The 19762-nt window shown below is 34.7% G+C and overlaps 4 protein-coding genes across 5 annotated transcripts; 2 read left to right on the forward strand and 2 right to left on the reverse strand.

Annotated features, from left to right (window-relative positions):
* The first annotated feature begins 7894 nt into the window (after positions 1–7894).
* Positions 7895–10726, forward strand: LOC109596927 (Usher syndrome type-1G protein homolog). The gene is made up of 6 exons (XM_020012529.2): positions 7895–8062; positions 8651–8794; positions 8849–9416; positions 9470–9744; positions 9803–9921; positions 9983–10726. Exons 1-6 carry the CDS (start codon positions 8040–8042, stop codon positions 10234–10236), a joined length of 1383 nt encoding a protein of 460 aa, XP_019868088.1. The 5' UTR covers positions 7895–8039; the 3' UTR covers positions 10237–10726.
* Positions 10727–11399: 673 nt separating this feature from the next.
* Positions 11400–12402, reverse strand: LOC109596928 (pre-mRNA-splicing factor Syf2). The gene is made up of 2 exons (XM_020012530.2): positions 11949–12402; positions 11400–11873 (listed from the first exon to the last, which is right to left on the reverse strand). The coding sequence occupies exons 1-2, from the start codon at positions 12305–12307 to the stop codon at positions 11549–11551; spliced, it is 684 nt and encodes a 227-aa protein (XP_019868089.1). The 5' UTR covers positions 12308–12402; the 3' UTR covers positions 11400–11548.
* Positions 12403–12618: 216 nt separating this feature from the next.
* On the forward strand, positions 12619–19674 carry LOC109596972 (centrosomal protein of 162 kDa). The gene is made up of 4 exons (XM_020012584.2): positions 12619–13494; positions 17655–18842; positions 18907–19152; positions 19209–19674. Exons 1-4 carry the CDS (start codon positions 12697–12699, stop codon positions 19389–19391), a joined length of 2415 nt encoding a protein of 804 aa, XP_019868143.2. The 5' UTR covers positions 12619–12696; the 3' UTR covers positions 19392–19674.
* Positions 13545–16774, reverse strand: LOC109596971 (carboxypeptidase B). Of its 2 annotated transcripts, XM_049968299.1 has the most exons (7): positions 16417–16774; positions 15468–15647; positions 14828–14917; positions 14489–14667; positions 14195–14433; positions 13891–14140; positions 13545–13837 (listed from the first exon to the last, which is right to left on the reverse strand). In XM_049968299.1, the coding sequence occupies exons 1-7, from the start codon at positions 16745–16747 to the stop codon at positions 13595–13597; spliced, it is 1512 nt and encodes a 503-aa protein (XP_049824256.1). In that variant the 5' UTR covers positions 16748–16774; the 3' UTR covers positions 13545–13594. The 2 variants fall into 2 exon arrangements, with proteins under 2 accessions (XP_049824256.1, XP_019868142.1); XM_020012583.2 differs by lacking the exon at positions 14828–14917 and having other exon boundaries at positions 16417–16772.
* Positions 19675–19762: the final 88 nt, after the last annotated feature.

The raw sequence follows: 19762 nt of genomic DNA on the forward strand, positions 1-19762 counted from the left end.
AACTAACAATCCAACTGGGCAACCGCAAGTGGAGTTCGCGAAACTGATTAAGTTATTAATGGTGAATTTATTAAAGGCGATTTAGTCGATTTGATCGCGATAAATTATTTTGCCGGATCGGTTTTTGCCCCCACCTAGCGTGTCCTCCGTTGTAGCGTCCAACGTGCAGCGTGCAATTAATGCGTCGGTTATTTGTTGCACAATTATTCGGAAACAAATAAACAATCGCCGTTGGGACGGGACGAAACGGGACCGGGACAGATTTATCGGCCCGTTCCAATTAGGTTTAACGGCCTTATCGGCATTAAACATCTCGGTTCATCTCGCTCTTAACACTCGCTTTTTCACTACCACTTAAACCAAATTTCAATCAAAAAATATTATTTCATCATTTATTTGAACTACAACCAGAAATTGCATGTTGTATGTTTTGTAATTGTAATTTTTGCAAATGGAAAATGGAGTTTGTTAGTTTGTGTCGTGTGACTGTGTGAACGATGACCGAAGTTAATAGCAGTGGTCAAGTCTAAGTGAGAGATGAGGAGTGAGAAGAAAAAGAGAAAGAGAAAGAGAAAGAGAGTTAATTAAGTCGTTGCGGAGAGTTAAAGGCCTGTGGTTTACGTTAGGACGGACGAAACGATGGAACGATTGAACGACGGAACGACGGAACGTCGGAACGACGGAACGACGGAACGACGGAACGACGGAACGACGGAACGACGGAACGACGGACCCACGAACCGACTCTGTAACGAACGCGACCAATAATTCAGTGCTCGCGCTCCGAGCGCGCAATAAACTTAATTTCTTCATTAGGAACGAACCGAACTGCCGTACAATCGTTCAAATTTTTATTTTTATACGCGGATAAAATTTCACAGATTCCTTTCAATTACATCATTTCATTTTATACAACAGAAACTATTCTACTAAGTTTTTAACACTATTCCAAGTATAATTATGTATTAATGTATTATTTAATATAATTTTGTTAATGGAATTATTATTATTATTATTATTATATTTTTTTTCTTTGGAACAGAGAGGGGAAAATCTTAAAAAAGACGCACTCCTGATGGAATTCGGAAACAATGTCGGATTCACACCGACTAAAAACCCCTCTTCGGGTACCGATCCGAAAAGCGTTTGACCCGATTGAATTTTGCAAATTTGCTCAGTAGTGGAAATCTTTTACTGTCCTTGTCATGCATGATGTCTCTCTCAAAATTCAGTAGGATCAAAGGCTTTCCAACCGGTATATGAAGACTTATATATGGGTGTCAAAGACATACACTATCGCTCATATGAAGAGCAACAAATTAAAAAACATAATCATTTTAATAAAAGACAATTCTTTTTAATTTAAATTAATGTTCGACATTGTTCCTTAAAGTCTAGAAGCCATCATTTATCAATACATCAATACAAACAAACGACTTTTTTTTTTGTTTGGGGGACAAAGAGGGGAAAGTTTAAAAACCCCTCCCCGGGCACCGATCCGAAGATCATGGCCATAGTGTTTACCATGTATGACATAAATCATACATAGGGGAAAAGAACGTATATTTGCATATACGGGGTATGCTGAACCAGAAGACGGGACTGACAAAGATGCCAGTCCCCTGTCAACTGGTTTCGGAAGAACAAGTCCAATCTGAGGAAGATCCAAGACCATTGGCTTGTGTAGCGGTACTGTGCCCAAGGACCACGACAAGGTGAATCTATCCCGGGGAAATTAAACGACAAATTATGGAAAAGTTCCGGAATGGTGAAAAACAGAGTGAAATTGCATTTCGAAGACGAATTCCAATTTTAACAGAAGGAATACACTGGAAGGAGTTCCGAAAAGTCGCAGAAAACGGAAGACTGACAGAACTGAACAGGACTGGATAGGAAAACAAAAACGCTTATTGTTCACGATACTATCACGATATCAGCGCATCCCGTATTAATCAAAAAATAAACGAACTGTGTTGGTGAGTAGCATAAAACGAAAACTAAAAGGAGCTGGTCTCTGTGGTAGAAAACCAGCAAATAAACACTACATTTTTTCAATCTATAAAGCAGCGAGACTACTTTTTGCAAGAGAACATGTGGACTGGACAGATGGGCAATGGAAAACAATTTTGTTTTCCGATGATAGTCGGCTCCAATTATTCAAATCATAATGAAAGGTATAACCCAATTAAAACAGACCCACTATGAATCATGATGGAGGAGGCGTCATGGTTTGGGGATGTTTTTCTAGGTTTGGCATGGATCCACAGGTTAAGTTAGGCGGGATAATGGATCGTTTTGTTTATCGTGACATTCTTTAGAATCGTATGCTTCCATTTACCGAAGGTTTGAGTTTAAGGTGAACCTTCCAGCACGACAATGATCCGAAACACACGTCTAAGTTAGTTAAAGAATCGTTCGCTTCTCAAGGAGTACGTGAAAAGCTTTGACCATTACAAAACCCAGACCTCAATCCAATGGAAAACCTTTGAAATTGATCGGAAAATATAAAAAAAACTGTTAAATTTGAAGAAATTCTACAAAGAAATTCAAAATTACTAAATGTACTTAAGGTTGTTTTATTTTATAGTTGCCCTACTTTTGACCCTTGAATATTTTTCAAATATTAATGAACAATTATATTGCAATATTGTTTTAATCAAACATAGTACATAACTGACAATAATATGAATATTTAAACGTGCATTTCTATCAAAACATATGAGCGATAGTGTTGACTGGGTTCAGAACTCGGATTTTCCTCTTCCTGGGGAAGGATTGGAATTGCGGTTGTATCCGTTAACTTCCCACTGTCACTGGTTTGTGGAGTGGTACTGGTCCCCAAGAGTTAATGGAAATTAAATGATTAATATATAAAAGAATACAATGAAACAGAGTGGTTAACGGTTCGGCGAAAAGTCATAAAGTTAACGAAGGACCGAACGACCGAAGAACCGAAGGATCGAAGGACGTTTCGTGTGTGATTTTAGTCGAAATTTCAATCAATGACGAAAACGGGGGCCCGAATCGGTGGGTTTACACCAACCTTAAATCGATTTTAAAACGGACAAATTCCCCAACACGAAATTGACTAATGACTAATGACTAATGACGTCGAACGCTCCGAGCCAATATTTATATTGGCGTCATTATTCCGGACCCTGATTTATTAATGACGGTGTAATTTACACCTATCGCGGCTCCGATGTTCATCCACTTTGATTGATGGACTGACTTTTCACGGCGGAAAACAACACTTACGACATCACACCACACCATCATATTTTATCCTTTCTCAAACGCATTCGAATCGTCTGACTCTTTGTTATTCACTAGTCTCCCTCCGATTGCTCTGATCGACAATTGATTCTCTCAACTCACCAAGCTAAACCTAAAAAACCTAAATTTTTAAATTAACTATTAAGTAAATTAACTAAATATCTATCTAATTTTTAATTATTAGCCATCATGTTGGAACGAATAACAGTGAATCAATTTTTATCTTGAATAAATCTGATGAAATCGTTTAAACCGAAAAGGAAAAAGTTAAGGTTGAGGTTGGATCACGGAGTGAAAAAGAGGGTAAAATTAATTAGATTTTAATTTATGACCTTTCGAAAACGTCCACCTGTCCGATCCAAAAACGGAACGTAATACGCGAACATGTAATTACTTATAATAATAATGTTGCAGTGGATTAACATAATTTCGTTTATGGTGGTGCCAACTCTCGTTGTCAAAAATTTCAAATGAAAAAAAAAATTAATATTTTCAATAAATAATAATAATAATAATAATAATAATAATAATAATAATAATAATAATAATAATAATAATAATAATAGTAATAATAATAATAATAATAATAATAATAATAATAATAATAATAATAATAATAATAATAATAATAATAATGTGTTTCTTTAATTCTTGAGTTATTAGAATCAATATTTTTGTCATAAGTCAACAAACAACATCAAATTCTAAACAATATCAAATGGAAAAGTAATGTGCGGAATTTATGGAGACATTTATATTGGACAACCCGTAGTGCACTGTGTGTATTTTGTAAATAATCGTAAAAATGTACGTGAACCTGTACATTTGCACGCGAATATCAAAAGAAAAAAATGTGTAAATGATACGCACAATAAAACGACGTTAGTATTATTAATAATCATGCTGAGAAAAAGCAGGAACGTATTCAAAATATATTTATAGAAACAAATTTTCTAAATAATAATATAAACATAAATATAAATAAATTAATCAATTTAAACAGCTATAAATATTTGATGGTTGAAAATGAAACACTTCTGGGGCTGATTAATTAAAGTTGATCCGTTCTAACCGATCCGTATTAACGTTCACATAATATTTACAACACAATAGTTTGGAGTTTTGTGATTAGAGAGAGGGAGTGAGAGAGAGAGAAAGAAAATAACATATTATTTTATTTATAGAGGCAATCATTTATAATACTATTATGCTAAGTGGTAATTTAATGTAAATGAACATGTTAATCTGGCCTGGCCAGGTGGGAAAATGAAAAATCCATAAAATAATCAAATATGAACGATGCGAGCGCACCAGACTTGTTAGTTATTTGGCACTAAATTTCTTCCACCAAAGAACCTACGAACCCAACACGATACTGTTTTCCATTACTTCTGCTCGTCTCTAAAATGATAAATAAAAAAAAATATTCGTTTTCAATTTGCCTGAACTTTTTATCGTTTACGTACCATTAGTACGCTATATAATTTAATCCAACACAATGTCCAACACAAACAAATATAAATATATATTTATTTGTTTGTTTTCATTTTATCAGCCACTTTATAATTATTGAAATGATACAAGAGAAAAAAATGATAAGGAGAAGGAATGATAAATAAAAATGATGTATGTGTGTATGTATGTGTATGTGTGTGTGGGAATAGATGTGGTGCCCGACAAAACGGGATTAGATGGGGATTTTGTACGAACCGCTCGCGGTTGACCACTATTATTAGCCATAATAAAGTGATTGATGTCCCACTGCGACCTTTGACATCCGAAGTACCTCACATATTTAACACCTTTCAGCCCTTCTTTTCGATCTTCGCTTCGCCATGTTGAACAATATGCGACTATGGAGCAACCAACACGAGAACACATTACGAAGAATAAGAGGAAAGACGAGAAAAAGTGCCATCGAAACAAATAAATAAACATATGTCGGGCCGTAAAACAAATCGATTAAAGTTTACGGTTCTAGCGGACGTTAAATTATCACGCGAAATTGTCGAAAGATGAATTTCCGCGTTTGTTTCTCATTTTTATTTTGCAGAAGAGGGAAATTTAATTTTTCCTTTGTCTCATCGAAGAGTGAAGGATGCATGATTTTGATATAAAGATAAATCTTGGAGAATTTATTTGCGAAAAAGGTGTTTTGTCCAAGCCGGGCCAATTTATTATTTACGATCGAAAATTGCCGCGGTTTTGCCGCACCTTTTTCCAATCGGTTTCGTCGTTTTTTTTTCTCACATGCGCGAAATCGTGATCGCGTCAAAGGTCATTAATCTTGATTACTGCGCGCGGGGAATAATTGAAGAATCGGCCTCCCAATTAAAACCCAATAAGGTTTAATGATATACTAGTTATTAAATATTAATTGGCCAGTCCAGCAACACCACCGCAATATTTAACTCGGGTAATAGATAACGACCGCGCGAGTGTCGGTAAAAGAACGGAGGAGAGAGAATCGTGTAAGAGGAATAAAACGATACGATCTCTTGTGAGAAGAAGAAGGTTCAGCCTCCCGATGGAGTTCCTGCTATATCGGATCCGTATCGAAAACACCTCGTTCACTATCAATAAGCTCGTTCCGAAAACACTTTTTTTTTTATTAACTCTTCGAGACCGAACACCAAAGATTACACGAATGATAACCGTACAAACTGAAAACGCTTTTTTCAATCACTCTCAACTCTACTTTATAAACAGGGAACAGGGAACAGAGAACAGAGAACAGAGAACAGAGAACAGAGAACAGAGAACAGAGAACAGAGAACAGAGAACAGAGAACAGAGAACAGAGAACAGAGAACAGAGAACAGAGAACATTCCAATATGTGCTACAAAAACAACATTTAAAAAGACATCCGTGATTCTATTGTTGTGTAACATGACTGTAACTTGGTAACTGTCATAATTTTAAATAATTATAATAAATAATTTAAAAAGACATTGTATAAATAGTGACGTAATAAACATATGCGATCAGAAGAAATTTTCAATTTACGTCCGATCATCAATTACGGGCGATTATCCAATTATCACACTTTGTATAATGGTTGCGGATGGATCGGTTGGTTATGTTGGTTCTGTGCCGGTTGTGTATGTCTGTGAGGCAAAAGGCGAACGATTCGAGGGCGTTAATAAGAAAGCGCATTAATGTCCGTCTCATTATCGTTTAATTTTATCAATAACAACAATAATGGGAATGGGTGGATGCGTTCCGAAAGATCCGAATCCTAGATAATGCACGTACAATCTGATACCGTAAAACCGCAACCATTTCCTCCGGGTACCATTTAATTAATTGTCAAATGAACTCAAAACCATTCCAAAACTAAACATTTTTCCTTCCTCCCTTTTTCTTTCCATACACACTTTTTTCTTTATAATTTTATTGTAATCTCAGATATAAAAATATAAAATGTATTTGGAATTACTAAAATTATAAGACTGGTTGCAAATTCCTATCAAACAAACAACATTTTCATGTGGAACCGTTTTTGCAATAGGATAATAAGATTTAAGAAGAGGGAACCAATGGTAAAAGTGGGTGTAAATACAGAGGTGGGAACCAAGAGGTACCAGAAATGGGCGTACCCCGAACAAACGTTCAATTACCGCTTCCATTGGTCTATTGTCCGTTAGTGATCCTGATTTGGTGTACCGCGATAAATAACAAAAACCGAAAATATTTGTACGTATTCGATTTTAAGAATGACAAATCCTTGCTTAAGGATTTATAGGCACCTATGTGTTGTAAATCATAGGGATGTGTTAATGATTCGGTTATTAATTACGGTAATAAATATTGATTGGGATTGTTTTAATTAATTGTTTTCGAAGGTATGGAAGTGGAATAATCGGTTTGGACCGTGATTTATGATTAGAAACGGTAACCTTTTGATCTTTAACCCACGATTCTCGAGTTTCAATTAAATTCGAATCGTGCTTCAAATTGTTTGCGTTTGCAATAATAGTTCATAACTTTTTTACAAACAAACAACTGTCGAAATACTTAAACATACCAAATATTGTTAAAATATTCATATCCATGTTTTAGTTTTTAATACATACACAGACACATTCAACCATTTAAAGGAATTTCAAAGATCCTAAAATAAATTAAATAAAATGAATCTTTTGGTTAAATAATCAATGCAATCATTTAATACAAATCGGTCAAAACATAATTGAAAGTCGTAGGCAGAACACGCCTCCTTATCACACATCGACAAACAAATGTTTGAATAAATCGTTCAAACAACACCAATAAACATTAATAATTTTAATTTTAAATAATACAAATTGATATCAATATTAATTGAAATAATTTAAAATTATCAAGCATTACAACAAGAAACGTTATCTACAAATAAATAATTTACCGACATTTACTCGAATTTTGAGTACCTAATGTAATTAATAGATGTCACTTAAACTGTTAAACTAGTAGATTTCTATAAAACTAGATTCCTAAATTAAAACAGCAAATCCATGAAAAATACCATGAATATTTTAGAGTATTGTAAATAGAGGGCACTGCGTATGTCGAAAGAGAATTTTAATCAGAAACACCTGAAAAGGTGCGCAGGTTCAATTGGTGCCAGGTGTGCAGCAACATAGGTACTACAAACGGTTGTCCGATACGTGGTACCGCATATAATCAAACACCATATAGTACCGTGCTTCACTTCGTACCGGTTTTAAAAGGAGTTTTATAAAATTTTTCAAATTGTGAAAAGTGAAAAATTCAGCTAAGAAATGTCTTCGGAGAGATTTCACAAGTAAGTCTGTAAAGATGAATTTGTTGCATTTGTTTTGGGTCGCGATTACGGAAGTGTTACGCTGTGTTTCATTTTTATTGTTTATACTCTTATTATTGTTCGCGACTAGGGAATTCAGTATTTTTATCTAATCGTAACTGTTCTACTTTTATATTCATTTTATACTTTAATACCATAGTAAAAATTTATGTATTGATAATAATTGAAATAATTACTGTAAACTAGTTTACAATCAATAAATTTAATTAATCACAATATTCGCTCCACATTAAAATTGACATAATAATAACCGTTAAAGTTTTAAAATAAAATAATACTAATAAATTAAAATAATATATACTATCTGTATAATTTCAGATAAAAGATATATGTATCTATCGCTACACAAATTCAATAACCACTTCAATATAGATAAGAAGTTTTAATATGGCATTTGTCAATCGTTTTCGAGTTAATTTACTAAAACATTCTTTTTAAGCCTATGTTAATTTCATCTAAGTATTTTATCTTATCAATTTTTAATTTTAAATTATTATTGTGATCAATCATTGTATTGATATATATATATATACGTTTGAATTATTTCAGAGCAGCCAAAGATGGCAAAATCGAAATTCTCAAAGAAGCAACGAAAAGGGACTGCAATAGCAGAGACAAACAGAAAATGACCCCTACTTTATATGCAGCTTTTAACGGACATCTGGAAGCACTTAGAGTTTTATGTGGTCGAGGGTAAACATTATCTTAAATTTTATACGAATAAATGTTTTAAAAGTCTGTTTTTAGTGGTGATCCGGATAAAGCGGACATCTTTGGTAAAACTGCTCTACATTTGGCGGCATCGCAAGGTCACAATCCGGTGGTTACCTTCCTTGTAAATTTCGGTGCAAACATCTACGCCACCGACATAGATGGAAGAACACCGCAGGACGTTGCTGCCATGAATAATAGAGACGATATCCTGCGTTTTCTGGACGGAGTCCATGCAAAATTAGAAGCGACCGATAAGAAGAAAATGAAAGCTTTGCAGGAAAGAGCGAAAGAGGATGCAAAGAAACAGCTGAAACGCTACAACAACCACAAGAAAAAGGCAGAAGAGAAACGCGAGAAACAAGAACGAAGGCTGAGCAAAGACTACAGACCGTCCATGATGCAAACGATTAGGATGAAAATGAGTGGTTCCACTTCCAATTTGGCAACACAAGTTACTGTCACTCCCAGACACACTTTCAGCAAATTACTCTCAGGCGGCACCATTTCCGGCAACAAACAAATCGGAACTGTTCAAAAAATGATTTTGGCCAATAAAAACAACAGATTGGCCGGATTGAATAACGATGACGACGATTTTAAGGTAAAAGAGAAATTTATCGTATCCTTAAATAATTTTAATCAATTTGAAACCAGATAAGTGAAATCGAAGATGGCAAACGTTCGGTGCGATCTTTGAAGGGCATAAGAAGAGATTCGGAAGTTTTATACGGCGGGACAATAGAAAACAGAAGAGGCAGACTGGATGGCGTCTTCAATGAGGCGGAGCACGTGAATTCGGCACCGCCTCCGAGCAATGGAATGATCAGATCGATGTCACAGCCGGATTTCGTGCAAGAATTGGCAAATTCGGACACGAAGGAACCGCAAAGCATTTTTATTCGACCTGGAATGGGAAGCATCGTCATCAGGTAAAGAAGAATGAAACCGTAGCTACATTTTGCTGATAACAAATTTGTTTGTATGTAGGAAAAGCATAACAAATACGTTTGGTGGATTATACAGTGGCATAAACAGCATTGATGAAAGTTCTTTAGATTCGGGAGAAAGTTATCCCGCGAGAAACGTAACCGACGATGAACTATCTGGTAAATACACATTTGTTTTGTTACAAAACGTTACTAAATGTATCTCGTTTTATTTGAATAGAGTCTGACTCTGACAGTGAAGATGACAATCCAAACGGACCACTAGAACGGTTTCTAGTTGCCTTCGGACTTGGAGAGCACCTTCAAAAGTTCATAGAACAAGAAATTACACTGGATTCGTTAATGTTATTCACGGAAAATGATTTAAGAAGGTTGAATTTACCGTTGGGGCCGCACGTCACCCTGGTGAATGCAGTCAAAGAACGAAAATTGGCTTTGGAAAGTCCCGGCGAAGTTATGGATAGCCAGTTGTAAATCTATTTTGTTAGCACTTAGTTTGTTGTTTCTTGTATAAAAGTCTAGTCTTGCCGACAAATGTACATAATGACAATACAGTCTGACAATAATTTTGGTCCTTCGAAATCGCTTTCTATTAAGTATGTTTTCCTAATCTACGACATACACTTTTATTATTAACATTATAAGATTTTATTTAAGCTAGTCATAAATACAAAACTAATTTCAAAATGCATCGCAAGCGATTATGTTCCCAATCGAAATACTTGGTAGCCTGATTTATTAAATACTCTAAAGGTGCATCTAAAAATCAAGATGAATGATTTACCGTTTAGGTTTTAAGAAATGCTTTTATACGCCATTGGTCAAAATTTTAGTCAACCCTCAGTCAGTTTAATCCAACTAACAATTTTGTTGACATCAGGGACCAAGATTAATGCCCTAGACTGTAACTAACTACTTTGTAATTTATTTTAAATATATTATTAATAAATCTAAAATTTGCATTTATATTTTTTTATTAAAAATTATTATACAGTCGAACTTCGATAAGTTGAACTATGATTTTCCACAAAAAATGTGTGTGATTAAATACAATACATACATAGAAAATTATAAATGTTGATTTAACTATGATTTAAGTTAGATATTACATAAGAAACTACTGGTAGAATACACTGCTTATAAAAAATAACATTTTGAAACCTATAAAATATGTAATACATAACACAATCAATATTATTATGTAATATTTTTATTTTAATTAAAAAAAATCAGTGTTTTGTATTTAACATTACATAGATTTTTTTAATCTCTTTGAACTCCCACTTGCACCATCAGGTTCAATTACAGTGATAATTGACACTTTAAAAAAAATGGACACTATTTGCCAAAACACCATACTTCACAGCTGTATCTTTCTTCTATTTCTATGCAAACTATTTTCCATGTCTTTTATAAGCTTAAACTTTTATAAAGGTTAACAAAAGACAATCAAACATAAAAAATTAAATAGTGTTTTGTCCACTTGTAACAGCACTCATAAGAAGCCTAGTATCAAATTATAAACACTTCCATGCTATAAAGTACAGGGTTTCTTATCAAACAATGCGCCAAATATTTAGTTCGAGTATCGCATTGAGTCTCTCAAATAACATAGTTATATTATTAATAAATTCACATTTCTTAATATACATACACAATATATTATTCATTATAGATTTACAGATTACTTTTATTTCTATTTACATAAAATTATTGAGTAAAAAAGTAATTGATGAACTCACTATAAATAAACCTTACACCTAAACTTTGTACAGGACACCAATATTTATACAGCAGTTCCCCTTTCCAAATTCTGTTTAATCTCAGATGTGTATTCCCCATAAAATCTGTCCAATTTTTTATTAAACTTCGCATTCCTCTCATTAATATAATCAATATCAGCATCATCATTATGAGTCCTTCTTCTTGAATATTTACTGCGTTTTGCAATTTGTTCTTCTACACTTTTAACCAAATTATCAACAGCTTCTGGTCTATCTTCATGCAAACCATGAATTATTGTGTTTGGTCCTGCATAAAAGGCCTCTCCATATTTTTCTTTTTGCTCCTCATACCTTTCCATGTCTTTCAGTGGGAGGCTTTTAATCAATCTAAAAATATTAGAACAATTTAGAGACGATTATGAATTATGAGAGAGAGAATCACAAATATGAACTAATTAATACCTATTGTATTGTCGAACGCTGGCGGCTTCGAAATCTGAAAATCCTTGATCAGGGTTCTTTTTCTTCTTCATTCGTTCGAGTTTTTCTGCTTCCACAGCTGATATTCCTAACAGTTTCACCCTGTCGTAGTCTTCGCCGCGTTTCGTTGCTTCCTCGCGTTCCTTCTGGTCGTTTAACACCCATTCTGCACGCCGTTTGCGGCTCTCGTAGTTCGCTGGAAGTTTATTGCGTGCATCTTCAGCGATCACTTCCTTGTGGTTGTGACTTCGTGCTTCGTTCCTGAGCGTGTGCAGACTGCGGAGACGTTTCATACGTTCTGCCTGCTTTTCCGCGAACGTTTTCGTATTTTCTGAGCTCATTTTTTCTGAACAGCAATTCTCTAATTTAAAACACTTAAACTATTTCCGCACAACAACAATCTACCTTAAACTTGTGAACAAAACTATCACTACAAGGCATCTGTCAATAATTAGAACGTTGGTAGCACTGTGCTATTGCCAACCGCATTATACATTTTTGTGAAGAAAATATTAGTTCTTTGTGTGTAATTAATTAAAATTTAAATTATATCAATTTAATAATAGTTATTAAATAAATTATATAAATTTCAATAAAAGCATTTACCTATAAATTTTGTGAAGTTGTCAGCACTTTGTTGTGTTTGCCAAATGTCAAAAAGATTTTTGTTTACGTTTATAAATTAAAAAATTGTCCGTTTTGCATCAAGTGTTGCGAGATCGATAGGAGCATGGAAACGAAAAGTGCAAGTAATTTTTGGTGGCTTAAATCTACGAAAACACCTATCAAAACGACAGTGCCAAAATTGGACTTGGAAATTTCAAGTTCTCTTGCCGAATTTTTGGAGAAAGAACAAAACGTTCAGTTGACAGACAAAGATGAAGTGGATGTTGGCAGTATAATTGAAGAAATTAATAGAGTGGCGGCACAAAGTCCTTTAGGTCCTTTTAATTCAAGTCAACGTGAGAGGAGTATTGATGACATCATGAAAGAAGCTGAAAAAATTTACATGGAAAGTTCAAAAAGTTTTGAACAGTTGAGTCAAAGATCGAAAACGTCTCAGAATGTCTCTGATTTGCATACATTGAGTAATGGTTCAACTCCAACTCCAAAGAGTTTAAGTCCTTTACCATTGGACAATTGTAAGCAGAGTGATTCGGACAGTGATTCTTACAATGAAGACTTTTTAGATTTAAGCAAAGTTGAGTCTACTCCTTCACCAATTAATAACAATGATCAAGCACAACAGATGAATATAATAGAACTAGAACTGGATAAAGTGTCAGAATCTATCAAGGGTAAAACTGTTAAAGATCCAAATGAGGGTGTTGTTAACCAAATATTCATTCAAAACAATGAAAATAACAATATAATTGATAAATTTGAGCGAGAAACTAAAGCAACTGAATCTACAGTAAATAATGAGGGGTACTTGAAATACAAGGAAGAAATAGAAATCAAGGATGACATAATCAAGAATTTGGAAGAAGACAACAAACAACTCAGAAATGATGTAAAACGAATCAAGGTAAGAATTTGTTAGATAAAAAACTGTTAGGTGCTAAATAAATCCACAACTACAGAAAAATAATTATTATTTTATCAATAAATAACTTAAAACCTAAAAGTTAGGCAACATAGGCGGCTTCGGCGATGACTTTGACGGCGGCTAAAGCTTCCCAGGCCGTCGGCTGGATGTAAGAGGCGGGTAAGACGAAGCCGTATCGGCCATTGTCTCTTAATTCAATAGTATAAGCATATTTCATGCGAACTACTCCTTTGGCCCAGTCATCAGAACCACCGGATGCCGGATACAGTGTTCGTCCAGCTCCACCTACCGTATATTGGGGCCCGCCAGCACTTCTGATGGCCTATAAATTTATGTTAAACTTTACCCACCGACACACGTACATTTTTTACTTACTTGAGCCGCCTTGTGTCCGACTCTATCCAGGTCCTGATAATCGGGAGGAACGACACGATCGTATCCCCATGGATACAAGATGTACTGGCCGTACGAGTGGAAGGAAATGTACGCTTTCCACTGTGTGGTGGAATTCAGGCCGAGGATGAACCGTTCAATAGATTCCGTCTCTGGTTCGGAAAATGCTCTCGAACCGCCAAACGTTTCAGTGCAGGGATTTTTTGACGCGCCTTTCCCGCCCCATTTATATCTAGAAAGGAAAGCGATGTTATTGTTTCGCGGGGGTAAATGTTTTTCTTTTCACCTGAAGTTTCTGTTAAGATCGATGCCGGAGCATTGGCCGCCACTTCTTCTGTTCTTTCTCCACAATCTGTCAACGGTGTGACTGTACTCGTAACCATCTGGATTTAGAACCGGAGCAAAGTACCAATCCGTATTTTGTATATACGTGGGTTCCGACTCGAAATTTGCAACAAATTGATTTATGATGTAAGTGACAGTAGCCGGGGAGATCCATTCCCTAGCATGAATTCCACCGTCCACCTATCAAATTGTATTTATTCAGAAATTTAAACATATTTCGTTGATTGATTGTTACCCAAATGGCACGTTTTGTGTTCTTTTTACCAGACACTTTTAAGACTTTAATAGGTCGTCCCTGAATAGATTTTCCTATGGTTTGTACAGAACACAAATCTGGATAGGTTTCTGCCAGGTAATCCATATAACCGTAGATATCGTTCAATCTGTGATAAGCTTGCCAAGTTAGTCGGTGTCCTGAAAATAATAAAAAAATAATTAATTCATTAATTAAGGAAAATTGTAATGTTTTTATTGGTTTCTGGTGCATAAATAAAATCAAACGAAAACACATACGTAGTGGGGGTTAAAAACATGCTAGACAAAACACAAAGAAACATGCTTTTTTTAAAAATACCCCAATTAGCGTTGGGCCAAAGTTCCAGTTTGTTGCCTAATGATGTTACGCCTCTCCACGCCATTATCGTTTGAACTGGTAGTCTTTTTGCTGAAAATTCATTCTCGCCGTTACTCCTAATTTGTTGCAATGTTTCTACATGTTATTGACAGGTTCCAAAGTTACGATTATTTTTATTCTAAAAAAATTCGTTGTATTCCATTTGAATAAACAAAATTAAGCATGTACCGAATTTATGTATATTTTAAAATAAGATCGCAATAAATTTGGGCGCGTTTCAGATAATGGATTACCCGCATAAATTTAACTGTACCCGTTCGTTTGAGTACCGCTACTGCGATGATTTATCGTGAATTTTTAATAACAAGACACACTAACAGAATTTGACCCGAAAACGCCTCCTCCACGTTCATGAATAATAATAAAACAACAATGTTTGATGTTACTTGAACTTCAATAACTCGAACCATGATTTGCCAGGAAAAAAATCAAGTTAACGAGCAAAAATTACACATAATTTTCATCCTGGGCTGAACCAATTTGCTTCGAGTTATCGAAGTTATTATTTTCTTGAATTCGTACCATTTCGGTGAAACTGTTTGTTTCAACAAGTTGTCCGTGAAATCAAATGCATTTTTACCTCTACGATCGTCGAGTTCCACTTCGATTGGATTTTCTTCATCGATCGCCTTTTGCAGATCGTCGATCACAACTTTATAACTGAAATTGTAGTCTTTAAAGATTTCGTTCACTTTATGGATGGAACCCGGCTTCACGAGGACGTCGAGGCTGGACACATTTCCTCCCCACATGCTGATGTCTGTAATTAAATTGTAATTTATCGAATTAATTTAATGGTTTTTTAACGGCAATACATTTTGAAATTATATCACCAAAATGAACAAATGTTTGATTTTGATTATTGTAACTGTGTTAATCGACGCCGTTTTTGTTATAATTTATTCTGTGTGTCGTTCTTCATTTCCAATTGTCCATGGTGAAAGTCGAACACTTTCCTTGTTGTACTACAGAAACAAATTGTTTTATACAATATACATGTATCACTTTAATTGCGCCCAAATTTTCGATTCAGTTCCAGTTTTATTAGTATTTATTATCATTTAACAACAAAGTATATATATATATATATATATATATATATATATATATATATATATATATATGTATGTATGAAGTATGAATTATTCGTAGTGTCGGGAAACATATAAACAAATATCGTTTATTTTTTAAACGTGTAATAGTTAACCTTGACAGAAGTCATGAGTATAATAATGTATTTGATTGATCAGAGGGAAATCCACCTTTCTCATAATTGCTGATTAACTAGTAAATTAGTGTTAAAATTATTTTTGATGAAGTTTTTCCCGTTAATTTCATACATTATTTATAGAATTATGCAATGCAAACTACAAAATTGCCTGGTCATCTGTTTGTTTGTAGGTTTGATAAAATTGTTTATTTATATATTCTTTTCAATTTAGAATATGTTTTGTAAATTTGTAAAACGATGTAAAAAAAACCTGATAGTGAATATTTCTGTAAATGTAAATAAAATAATAACTACTGACCTTTTTCATCCCTCAGCTTGACCAATACCTCAATCTTATCTCTGTTGTCGACTTTAACCTTCCACAATTGACTACCGTTGTAATATACCCTCTGCTGCCCCAGATGCTCTTCCTTCGTTGTGTCATCTTTCGGATTATCTTCCTCATCCTCGATCCGTATCCGGTCTCTGAGAGTGATGACGGGCGGTTCGATGGTTCTTTCCTCCGGCTCAATTTGTGGTGGTCCAGGTTTGACCTCGGATTCGAGAAGATGAACCGGTTCTGAGGCTTTGGCTGAGGCTAGAGCGGGCACGATGCCGAACACGACGAACAGGAACTGCGTTCGGTTCATAGTGATGTGAAACTGACGGAAAACCGCTTCGAGGTTTTATATCGTGGTTTGTGTGGCGGAGTGGAAGAGTGGGAACGTGTGGGTGGATGCCTTCGACACGTGAAGATTCCGTTCGCGAATTTCGTTTTGCTGAATAGCAAAGATGATCTAAAATATAACTGGTTCCTTCTCTTGGAATCAATTTATGGCTTATTTTTAAATATTACAATATTATTTAATCGAGTTTTAAACAAAATAACTATTTTCATTTGTATACAATTACAATAATCCATTATGGAACTTCCTGATTTCATTCATATTAATATCGAATTAATTATGATGATGATTTTTATGCTCGATGTTGCGGAATTTAAATGATAACAAATCAAATTGTTATAACAGTAATTGGACATGTGTTCCTGATGCAAAGAAACAGTTAGGAGACGGCGCGCCGCTGGTTGGGTCGGTCGTCTTCTGGGACTCTGCAAGTTTCATATGTATGTCGATTAATTGAATAAAATTTATAGTACATCCATTGAGAAAACTCGTTTTAACTTTGTTTAAAAGATGAACTTACGTATCGGAGATGTTGCAGAATGTTGTTCTGGCAATCTGGCAATAAACGGTTTGAACGATTTAAAGTAATGTAATGTGAAAAAATGGTAGACAAAAATAATAAATTTTTCAAATTATCTTTACAGTTTAAAAATTCAACAGAATGATTAGTCACTGCCATAACGAAAATAACTTTCTGTAAACTAACAATTAAACTAGAAATACACACATTATAGAATCCATCATAAGTACACAAAAGAAAATGGAATAATAGAACAATGCGTTTGTTAGTCAGGCGTTTGAAAGTAAAATTCTCTGAAAATCAACAAACAATTCTCAATAATAATTGTTTTTCTCCTTTTCAATTTCACAGGACGATTTAGAGGACGCTAAACTTCTTCTGGAAAACACCCGAGCTGCACTGAATGCAAAAATGATTTCCTCTCCCGCAATCAATTTGGAATTGGAAAGGGCTTTGGAAGACTTGAAAGACTCGAAAGAAATTAACACTTCTCTGCAGTTACAAATCGACACTCTGAACAAAACTCACCAACATTTAAAAAGTAGTTACGACGATTTGCTCGGTTCCAACAAAAACCTGGAGAGAAGAATGGTCGAACTGGATTCGATGTTGGACAAATACAAAACAGAGTTGTTCGCGATGCAAAGAACAAGAGATAAACTGTTAGACGTTGAAGGGAATTTAAATAAAATGTTGGAAACGGAGAAATTGCAAACCAAGTCTTTAAAACTGCAAAACGAAAAAGATGCGAAATGCATTCAAGATCTGAATAGACAAATAAAAGAAATGGAACGGATTATTGCGAGAAAACATCCGGATTCAGTTTCGGCACTGATTGTTGCAGCCAAAAAGGACGAAACTGATTCTAATTTGTCCGCAAGGAAATTGTTAGAAGATCGTATAAAACTATTGGAACAAGAGGCTGTCAGTAGAGACAACCAGTCGTCTAAAATATTCGTAGAGATACAAGACAAGTTCAACCAAATGAAATTGAAATATGAAAGCCACATAGAAGATTTGGAGTTACACGTCAGCGATTTAAAAACGCAGTTGAAAAAGAAAGTCGACACTTTTGATGTTTATACGCAAACGACAAACGAGGAACAAAAAATTCCTGAAAAAGAATCACACAGCATCCAGATACAAACCGATCCGATACCAATCAAACCACCAAAAGTTGTGCCTGTCAAAGTCCGTAATGAAAAAGTGCAAGAAGTGAAAGCCGAAACGCACCTAATTGCTACCATTAGAGGATTACAAACGGACCTTTGTAATAAAGAAAAGGTCATAAACAGACTGCAAAAAGATATCGACGAACTGAGGAAGACGAATAGGAGATTGCAAAAGGAGCGCGAAGGAAGTTTGAGGAGTCTGAACGATAAGAGAGAGTTCAGAAGTTATCCTGAGAAATTAGCGCAAGCGAATTCCGATTACGACGAAGACGTTAGAATTTTGAAGAATGAGAAGGAGAAACTACAGAAACAATTGCGACGGGCCGAAGAGGATTATCAAAATTTGAAGGAAAAGCGAATATTCGACGTATGTTTTTTTATAGATTAGTGTAGATTTATTAATAATTGTAAATAATAAAATTGATTTTTAGCTTACGACACTTCAAGAGGCTCATGAATGCGAAATGTCTAATTATATGTCGAATATTACTCCGCTTAGAGAACAACTAGAGGTGCAACAAGTTTCAATTTCCACTTTGCAACAACAACTGACAAGCTGTAAAGAAGAACTTGCAATTGTGACTGTGGAAAGAGACCATTTGAACAAGCGTCTTTTAGGATTAACTTCTGACAATTCATTCCCCAACGAACGGGACGTAGATGAACTCCAAAGAAAGGTAAACATTTTCAATGAACTAACATGTTTCTGTTATTAACTGATTTTGTTATTCAGATTGCTTATTTGGAGACCAGGTACGAAGAAAGGGAACACAGATTGAGAGCAATAGTTCACGGTTTGGCGCAGAAAAACGTAACAAATCGAAGTTGTGAACAGTGCGCTGAGAGACAACTTCAACTGATCGGATATAAAAACGAGTTGGATCAGATTTTGGCAACTGTACGAGCTCTACAATAATGATATAGCGATCACTGATAGATGGTTTTAAGAGTTTATTCTTTATAGAGGAATGTTACAAATGTTTAGAAGAAATCTTCCATTCAGAATAGTTTATGTTCTTCCAAAAATTGTTAATAGTTTTAACTGTAGACTGTTTAATTGTGATTGTCTTATTTATTTTTATTATATCGATTTTAATTGTTTTCGTTTTAAAGCCAAAATGTTATGGTATTACTAGTCCATTTTTTTGTACAACTTGATAAATATATATTTGATAATTGTAACTTTTAAATGCAAGTATTAAAATATAAATTATAAATTAAGATCTTGATTAGATCACCTTCCTACTGACTTCTTTTTGCAATTTTAATGTAAACGTTGCTACATTA

Source organism: Aethina tumida, chromosome 1 (assembly GCF_024364675.1).
Source record: "Aethina tumida isolate Nest 87 chromosome 1, icAetTumi1.1, whole genome shotgun sequence".
NCBI classification, from domain to species: Eukaryota; Metazoa; Arthropoda; class Insecta; order Coleoptera; family Nitidulidae; genus Aethina; species Aethina tumida.

Coding starts and splice junctions, on each gene's coding strand:
- LOC109596928 (XM_020012530.2), bottom strand. CDS start 12,307: ATGAGCTCAGAAAATACGAAAACGTTCGCGGAAAAGCAGGCAGAACGT. Junction 11,874..11,948: donor AGCGTTCGACAATACAATAG/GTATTAATTAGT, acceptor TAATATTTTTAG/ATTGATTAAAAGCCTCCCAC.
- LOC109596971 (XM_049968299.1), bottom strand. CDS start 16,747: ATGAACCGAACGCAGTTCCTGTTCGTCGTGTTCGGCATCGTGCCCGCT. Junction 15,648..16,416: donor CAAGCTGAGGGATGAAAAAG/GTCAGTAGTTAT, acceptor ATTTAATTACAG/ACATCAGCATGTGGGGAGGA. Junction 14,141..14,194: donor GATCTTAACAGAAACTTCAG/GTGAAAAGAAAA, acceptor TTTCCTTTCTAG/ATATAAATGGGGCGGGAAAG.
- LOC109596972 (XM_020012584.2), top strand. CDS start 12,697: ATGGAAACGAAAAGTGCAAGTAATTTTTGGTGGCTTAAATCTACGAAA. Junction 13,495..17,654: donor ATGATGTAAAACGAATCAAG/GTAAGAATTTGT, acceptor TCAATTTCACAG/GACGATTTAGAGGACGCTAA. Junction 18,843..18,906: donor AGGAAAAGCGAATATTCGAC/GTATGTTTTTTT, acceptor ATTGATTTTTAG/CTTACGACACTTCAAGAGGC.
- LOC109596927 (XM_020012529.2), top strand. CDS start 8,040: ATGTCTTCGGAGAGATTTCACAA. Junction 8,795..8,848: donor AGAGTTTTATGTGGTCGAGG/GTAAACATTATC, acceptor GTCTGTTTTTAG/TGGTGATCCGGATAAAGCGG. Junction 9,922..9,982: donor AACCGACGATGAACTATCTG/GTAAATACACAT, acceptor TTATTTGAATAG/AGTCTGACTCTGACAGTGAA.